This window comes from Sinocyclocheilus rhinocerous, unplaced genomic scaffold (genome assembly GCF_001515625.1).
Source record: "Sinocyclocheilus rhinocerous isolate Xijiao unplaced genomic scaffold, SAMN03320098_v1.1 scaffold2358, whole genome shotgun sequence".
In the NCBI taxonomy this organism is placed as follows: Eukaryota; Metazoa; Chordata; class Actinopteri; order Cypriniformes; family Cyprinidae; genus Sinocyclocheilus; species Sinocyclocheilus rhinocerous.
In genome coordinates, this window is record NW_015627543.1 from 447,501 (window position 1) to 456,784 (window position 9,284).

At 40.5% G+C, this 9,284-nt stretch overlaps 1 protein-coding gene across 1 annotated transcript; it reads left to right on the plus strand.

Annotated features, from left to right (window-relative positions):
• Positions 1–1,701: 1,701 nt before the first annotated feature.
• Positions 1,702–5,724, plus strand: LOC107730698 (zinc-binding protein A33-like). Its single transcript, XM_016541580.1, has 6 exons — positions 1,702–2,253; positions 3,116–3,211; positions 3,558–3,722; positions 3,974–4,121; positions 5,036–5,074; positions 5,186–5,724. The coding sequence occupies exons 1-6, from the start codon at positions 1,702–1,704 to the stop codon at positions 5,722–5,724; spliced, it is 1,539 nt and encodes a 512-aa protein (XP_016397066.1).
• The last annotated feature ends 3,560 nt before the right edge of the window (positions 5,725–9,284 follow it).

A 9,284-nucleotide genomic window follows, 5' to 3' on the forward strand; every position in this document is an offset into this window, starting at 1 on the left:
GCCATCCACCGGGATTCCTGTTTGGCCGGAGCCTCGCTGATCTGTCCCTCCGGCTCCACCCTGGCCATCCACCGGGATTCCTGTTTGGCCGGAGCCTCGCTGATCTGTCCCTCCGGCTCCACCCTGGCCATCCACCGGGATTCCTGTTTGGCCGGAGCCTCGCTGGTCTGTCCCTCCGGCTCCACCCTGACCATCCACCGGGTTTCCTGTTTGGCCAGAGCCTCACTGGTCCTTTCCTCCGGCCCCACCCTTGCCATCCACCGGGATTCCTGTTTGGCCAGAGCCTCGCTGGTCTGTCCCTCCGGCCCCACCCTGGCCATCCACTCTGTTTTTATTCATCTTTGTTTTGGGACTAAATAAACTGCATTTGGATCTTCATTGATTTCCTGAGTTTTCTGTGACGGGCCGTGACATTAAACAGTACATGAAAAGTGTTTCAATTCAATTCAATTCAAGTTTATTTGTATAGCGCTTTTCACAATACAAATCGTTGCAAAGCAGCTTTACAGAAAATTAAGTTTCTACAATATATTTAGTAGTAGCTTGTCAGTGGTGACTATGTCAAATTGATGTACATATGGCAGAAATGAACGGTAAAATTCAGTTAATGACGTAATCAAACAGACAATGAACACTATTAACAGCAATGATCATATGTTGCAATTAAACTTGTAGCAAAATTTGGTAGTTTATGTTGTTTCAGGGTTGGCATGTTTCTGTTGCTTCATGAAAATATATCTGAAACGTCTGTGTATTTGACAAATATTGCATTTAATTCACTTGAAAGTGTCCGACTTCACATCTCCGCTTTCAATTCCGCCCCCGACTGTAAACGAAAACTCTTGACGATCGGTCTGCACAGTGAAAGTGAAACTTAACAGATTAACAGGAAGCTTCGTCAAACAAGAAAATTTCTATTCAGAAACTCGAAAATTAACTATCAGATCTGATATTCACTCACAGGTAAGTGATGGAAATAGTTCGATAGTTAATAGCATAAAGCAGTATCAGAATGTTAGTAAAGGTATGTCCGCCAATTGAGCGGCTGTAAATCAAAGTTTCAAGTGTGCTGTCAGTTTAGAGATGGCAGAAACAGGAAGTACTTGAACTGCCGACAGAATGAAGTGAAAATCATAACTCTGTTTTAACAAAAATGACATCTGGTGTATGCATGTGTTTATTTAGTGGGGAATATATTTGAAAAAATACACTTCCACCATTTTTTCTGTCTCGTCTTTCATATATAAAATGCGTTGTTATGATAGGCCTATTATTAAATTATTGTTTTAAAACAATATTTAAAACAAACATTGTCTTTATTTACTTTCTTCTACTACCACCAAATAATATGCATTGCAGTGCCACAGAATCATCTGAATCACCAGACCAGCAGTCTCAGACAGGAAGTTAGGGGAGGAGCTTAGGCTCAGTGAGACTGACATTGATCAACTCTGTCTTAAATTCAAGTCAGAAACCAGTGCCACATATTTCTCTATGGCTGCTTTAACTCTGATATTAACAGTAGTTCATAATTTACATTGATATAAAGGTTTTTAGTTAGAATAGTATAGAATAGAATAGTCTTAAAATGCAACATCCATGTACAAACTCGACTCGATCACATCACTAACATTATCAAAACTGCTCTGTTCAGCAATGTAGATTATACTGTATATTGTCATTACTTACCCTTTTTCAGTCATGGCATCCTCCAGCGGTCCACTAAATGAGGAGCTCAAGTGCTCCATCTGTCTGGATGTGTTCACTGATCCAGTCAGCACTCCATGTGGACACAACTTCTGCAGAACCTGCCTGAACAAGTGCTGGACAAACACACAGACCTGCTTCTGTCCACTCTGTAAAAGAAAGTTCCGAAAAAGACCTGATCTCAAGATTAATACAACATTCAGAGAGGTTGTGCAGCACTTTAAGGAGAGGCTCAATCGAGGAAGATCTGAGGTGTTGTGTGACATCTGTGATGGAAGAAAGCAGAAAGCTGTGAAGTCCTGCCTGACGTGTCAAAGCTCTTACTGTGAGACTCACCTGGAGCCTCATCACAGAGTCCCACGTCTAAAGAAACACAAACTGATCAATGCTGTGGAAAATCTGGAGGATTATATATGCCAGAAACACGAGAGACCTCTGGAGCTGTTCTGCAGAGATGATCAGACGAGTGTGTGTCTGTCCTGCACTGAAGGAGACCACAGGACTCACAACACTGTTCCTATAGAGGAGGAGAGTCAGCAGAAGAAGGCAAGAGATACAAACAAAACACTTTAAACACTCATGAAATAGTTTTCTTTTCTCTGTGTTGACATGTTGAAGAACTCGTTCCTTTTTTATGGTAAGGGTCGGTCACACTACACTTTTCATTTCATTGATCAAATCATAAAAATGTCAAATAAATTATTAAACACTTGAACACTAAAAATAGAAAATAAATTATTTGTTTACCTGCATGTCAATGTGACTATTAAGAGTCATTGAACTGTAAACATGTGAATGTATTGTTAAATTATTGAAATATTACTTCCTCAGAGATATTTCAAGTAAATATTTCATGTCAAAGGGGTTTGGCTGACAAAAACGTTTGGGAATCCCTGCATTACATGAACAAACATGAATAAACATAAAAACAACAATTGACATCACAAGCCCAAAGTCTTCCAGGTTTTAAATATTTTTGTCCAGATTTCCAAAATCAATAGTTACTGAAAGTCACTGAATGTGATGAAGACACAGAGTGTTTCACATAATTTGCATAATTATTTGTTTCATACATGGTCTAATTGATTAAGAGGTGCTTTTTAAAAGTAACTGTAATCTGGTCATGAGATTTATAAAATGTAAAATGCTCAATGAGTATTTGATTTTTGGAATCTGAACATGTAATCCAGATTACATGTAATTAGTTACTACCCAGCTCTGGTTATGTGTTGAATTTAAGTTAAAAAAAAAAAAATACTGCAGAGTATGATGTCATAACACAACTGTTGCAGCTTCTGAAGAAATGTTACATGCTCAAAGTCTCGTGTGACCGCAGCTTTACCCTAAAAACTGTCAGAAGATGGAAAGTTAAATTCAGAGATACATGTGTGTTTTTCTCTGTGTGTAGAATCAGCTGGTTCAGACACAGACAGAGGTGCAGCAGATGATCCAGAACAGAATGAAGAAGATTCATGAGATCCAGCACTCAGCAGAGAAGAGAAAGGTGAGTGGGCATAAAAAATTAAGTAATAATGTTATACATTTTAATATTTCAGTCTGTTTAATAAAGGTGCTGAACTAAATGGAAAAAAAAAAGTTTCAAGTGACTTGAGGACAGTAGATGAGAGAATTGTAAATGTGCCAGAATTAGCTAGAAGGCTATTTTTCATCTGTAGACCCTTCTGTTGACCCCTTTTGAGTGAAATATCTCTTTAAATAAATATGTAATAATGTAACAGATTGATTATCATATAGAACATTTGTTAATTGATCTTGTTGATCAGGGGAACACATTTAAGGAGAAATCATCCAGTGATGAGTTCATCACTGATCTGAGTCGCTCCACTGAGAGATGTCAGTCTGATCTGCTGAAGATGATGGAGGAACAGCAGAAAGCAGCAGAGAAACAGGCTGAAGATCTCATTAAAGAGCTGCAGCAGGAAATCACTGATCTGAAGAAGAGAAACACTGAGCTGGAGCATATCTCACAAACTGACGATCTCCATGTCATACAGGTCTGTCAACATCTGTCTCATAACTGAGAATGCAGAATATTACAGGATAAACATTAAACTTGTTCCATAACTTACAGGCAGTCACTCTTAAAATGGTTTAGACTATTTTTAGCAGTCTTAAGTTATTCAAAACAGCAGTCTAAGTTATTCAAAACAGAATAAAACAATAATTTAAGAAGTCGAAGAATATCTAATTAACTTAAAAATAATAATAATGTGCATATTTAATAGTCTTCTCTCTCCTGCTGTAGATTTTCTCTTCCCTGTGCAGTCGTCCACACACCAAGAACTGGACTGAGATCAGTATTGACTCTCATATGGATGTGCTCCCTCTGCATAAAGCTCTGATTCAGCTTAAGAAAACTCTAGATGGGAGTCTAAATGAAAAACTCAGTCAAATTGGTATGTAAATATCAAATACAGTGAACAGATTTGTTACAGTATGTGAAGTTCTATCCAAACTTAAACTCTTGTCATAAGCAGTTAAATCAGTATTACTTGTGAATACCAGAAAGCAACATATCAAGTCACCTTTATTTATATAGCGCTTTTAACAATACAGATTGTGTCAAAGCACTTTACAGTATTAAATAGGAAAATAGTGTGTCAATAATGCAAAATGGTAATAGTAAACACTCAATTTTCAGTTAAAGGCAATTCATCATTGAATTCAGTGATGTCATCCAGCTCAGTTCAGTTTAAATAGTATCTGTGCAATCAAGTCGACGATATCGCTGGATATTAAGTGCCCCCAACTAAGCAAGCCAGAGGCGACAGCGGCAAGGAATCAAAACTCCATCGGTGACAGAATGGAGAAAAAAACATTAACATTAACATGTAATGAACATGACGTAACTATTAACATACCTGTACAAACTGCACTCACAGGAATTACATCAATAGCAAATACAGTAACCAGAAATCTGACTAAAAACATTTTCCCACCTCACATTGCAATTTAGAAATTGTGGCCTAATGGTTAGAGAGTCGGACTTGTAACCCAAAGGTTGCAGGTTTGAGTCTCGGAATCAGCAGGGATTGTCGGTGGGGGGAGTGAATGTACAGTGCTCTATTCCACCTTCAATATCACGACTGAGGTGAGACCCTTGAGCAAGACACCGAACCCTCAACTGCTCCCCGGGTGCCGCAGCAAAAATGGCTGCCCACTGCTCCGATGTGTGTGTTTGTTCACTACTCACTGCTGTATGTGCACTTGGATGGGTTAAATGCAGAGCACAAATTCCGAGTAATTTCATGTTTCAATTTGATAACATGAAATTATTCCTATAAATGATTCATCATTGTATTATCATCTGTGTCCACAGGGTTGAAATGTGTGCAGAAGTTTGCAGGTACAGTGTGACTGACATCAATTACTTCAATACTCTTACAATACTTTGTTAATCTATATTATATACACGTTTGTTGTGAAGTTAACTGATAATGTCTGATCTCTCATCTAGTGGATGTGACTCTGGATCCTGATACAGCGTATCCATATCTCATCCTGTCTGATGATGGAAAACTAGTCAGGCGTGGAGACATTAAGCAGGACGTCCCAGAAAACCCAAAGAGATTTGATGTCATTTCTGTTCTGGCAAAGCAGGGATTCAGTTCAGGGAGATTTTACTATGAGGTGCAGGTAAAGGGAAAGACTGAGTGGATTTTAGGAGTGGCAAGACAATCCGTTAACAGGAAGGGTGCGTTCATACTGACTCCAGTGAATGGATACTGGGCTTTGACTCTGAGGAATGAGAATCAGTATATGGCTTGTGAAAGTCCAACTGTCTCTTTATCTCTGAGAGTAAAACCTGAGAAGGTGGGAGTGTTTGTGGATTATGAGGAGGGTCTGGTCACTTTTTATGATGTGGAGTCGGGCTGTAATATCTACTCTTTCACTGGGCAGACTTTCACTGAGAAACTCTATCCATATTTGAACCCAGGCCGTAATGACGAAGGTAGAAACTCAAACCCACTGATCATCACACCTGTTAACAAATAAATTGCCCTGAAATATGGAACATGAAATCTGGTAAGATTAACTATTCAAGGGCTAAGCATATTTGTAAATTATATGTTCCACAAACAAAATTTCATTGTCACAGCTACAGACAGGACAGTGAAACCCTAAATGGGATTTTGATTTCCACAAATGGAAGCTCATTACTATAAATACTGACAGTTTTTGATCTGGTGTAAAGATTTTAATTTTTTTTAATTAATTAATTTCTTTTTTTTGTCATTTCATACAGGGTTAAAATGGTACATTTCCTCAGTTTAAACATTTTATGTTTTGTATGTTCTATTGCAAATAAAATATAGGCTCATGAGATTAGCAAATAATCCCTGTGTCTGACATGAAGAAGCTTCTCCACTCGTTAAGCCCGGGATACACTACACGATTTTTGGCTGTCCCAGACGAAAGATTGCCATAGTGAAGCAATCGTGGCGATTTCTGTGATCGTGGCTCTTAATCGGTGGTCCTATGTCGTACAGTGAGAGAGGTTCAAAGACGGGCGTTTTCCCGGTCTTGCGACCAAAGATAGCCTACGATAGTTTTCTGACAGTGTCAGAAAGTCAGCATGATCAACGCATTTGTTTGCTGCAACGACCTGCGTCTACTCAGCAGCCAATGAAATTGCAACATGAAATGACGTATTGATCCACGCAACCAGCGGCGCTACAATTTCAATGCCATGGAGGCAAAAAAAAGTAGAAGGCATACTGGTATGTTGGGATACCCATAAAGAACAAATTCTTGTTGAGTTGTGGCAGCAGAGGGCATGTTTGTACGATGTGTCCTCTAGCTGCTATCATGACCGCACCAAAAAGGACATTGCATGGAAGGAGATAGCGGAGGAACTGCAACTGCCAAGCTCCCTGTGCAAAACTGGCATCCCAAGTTGTCCTCTTTTCCCGAGCCATGAGCGGGTCCATATTGCCCTCTTCCACCGGCGCCTCTTCTTGTTTCAGTGCACATGAAAAGCACAACTGCCAAAGCGCGATCCATCTTGATGTACCAGTATTTGTTTACCACTAGCGCATGCTGATGACGTTGCTCTAACGTGTGTCGCAGCCGTCGCAGCCTACGATTCAATAGGTGTCATCATCGTACAGTCTACATGCTTGTCTTACCCAAGTTTAAACGATCCATGTCGCAGAGTGTGATAAAGTAATGATCTTATAGGATTGCTAAAATCGTGCTGTGTATCACGGGCTTTAGAGAGGACTAATGAAGCAGCACTGAAGGTTTCAGAGGAGAATCTGTGAGTGAGGTGAGATTGGCCATTTCAGGCCTCCTTTAACACATAATGATGTTTTATTAACAAGGTTCGGGAGGAGCGCGTCAGATACTTAGCCTAATTAACGCAGGTGGAGCGCACTCAAGTTAATCAACACTCTCCACGACACCGAGGCTTAACCTCGCCTCTACCGGCGTCACTTCCAGTTTTTTCCCTGGCATCCTCTTATCTTTCGGCTGTGCCTACAATTCCTCCAATCGGAAAGTGGACCATATTTAAGCCTGAGGCAAACGCTGATTAATTCCGATGCACCGTCCTTGCGAAGGGTAAACAAACAGCAGATCTGTATGATCTAAGTAATTCGTCTCCCTGCAATCAGCCAAACCTCACTCCTAAATCCACTCCAGCAGGGCGGCCAATATTTCGAGCAAAGCATGCAAGGCTCCGAACTCGCCTCGCTCGACACCACCATCGCCTCGCACAAGACCCGGCTCTCCTTAAGCGCTGGGTCGCAGCGGCAGGCCTCCAACGAGCCTGGGCCACGCCCCAGATCTCACCGCAGCAAAACCTCACTCGCTTCCCGCTTGGGCTCATACTTTTACCGTCGTATGCAGCCGGGCCTCCAGCTCTTGTAGAAGACGCTAGCATGAGGCTGCCTCCGCTAGCGGCACAGGCTGTGTTGCAAATTAATTTTTAGGTAAAGTCGCTAAAAGGCAGGTTGTTTGTTGCTGAAAGTTGTTAAACGACGTAGTGACATAAAAGGATGTTGATGTCATTTTGTAACCATGTCGCAAACGGCGTAGAATACACAAAGAAATTACTCAGATTTTCTGAAATAATTTTCACTGGCATTTTTACCTGTATTTTAAATTACACATTTTACTCAGATAAACGGATGTTTATCATAAAGGAAACAATTATTATTGAACCAGTGCAACTAGCAACCTAATTCACATGTGACGTGTGTATTACTAGACACCTCTCTCCAAGTCTCTAGCCGACGTGCCGCTTTGGCTAGCTTTTCAATACTTACTTCTTTGTGTGGTTAAGAGGAAAATGCTTTTTAACATTTAAAAGTTAAACTTTTTAACTTTTTAAAAGATGCTAAAAGTTGGCAAATACTTTTTTTTTTAAATAGGTACATTTGTTGCTATGTGCTTTGGAAAACAAGTTGCTAGGGTAGTCTAAGAAATTGCTAAATCTAACAACAAATGGCTAAATTGGCAACACTGCAGTCTACTCGGGCATTTCAGCATTTCCCGTCAAAATGTCACAAACCACCCTTTCCCGTGGCCTATAGCTAAAGCAGCTGAAGCAAACGCGAGGCTGCCTCTGCTTGCAGCACAGGCCACCACACATCTCGGTCTTTTTCCTCCCGCTACTAATAACCCCTTTTTCCTTTTCAGTGGCCTCCAGCTCCCGTAGCAGACACTAGCGTGTGGCTGCCTCCGCTCGCAACACAGACCAACACATCTCTTTCTTTTCCTCCATTTTTCTCTTACACTTCTCTCAGTTTTCCACCTCAAGCCCCAGAGGCCTGAGAACCCCATATTAAACGTGAGGCTGCCTCCCCTGACAATTGCGGCCCCTGCTCCTCTCCCTCAGCTCTCTACTTCATTTAAAATCACAATATTCTATTTTTATAGCAACATCACTGCCCGTCCCACCAAATGCTGTTGCCTCGGAGCCACCTCCAGTGGTTCACAACATCCGAGCACAAATCCTGGCAGGTGCGGACATAGACCCCTCATCTAAGGCCATCACTAACGATTAATTGGGTAACAGAGTTATCTGTGGATTATTCTGTTGATTAATCGGATAATTAGAATTTATATTTATGGTAGGAAAAATAGGCCTAATCAAACAATAGCCTTTAAAATAATCTAAAATACATATATAATAGTCAAGTAAAGTCACCTTTATTTATATAGTGCTTTTAACAATACAGATTGTGTCAAAGCACTTTACAGTATTAAATAGGAAAATAGTGTGTCAATAATGCCAAATGACTATAGTAAACACTCAATTTTCAGTTAAAGGCAATTCATCATTGAATTCAGTGATGTCATCATTCAGCTCAGTTCAGTTTAAATAGTATCTGTGTGTAACAACATTCATATTTCGGGAAGAAGGAGGCGGGAACCGGCGAACATTAAAAACACTTTAATAATAAAATAAACGCAAAACAGCGTGACAGCCCCTCGCGGACGACTGTTGCGCACAAACAGAACCAAAACACAAAATAAAGTCCAGGCCTGGTCCTCTCTCGTCTTTCACTGTCGTAGCTCCTCCTTTTATCCTTCTGGAGCTCCTCCGTGGG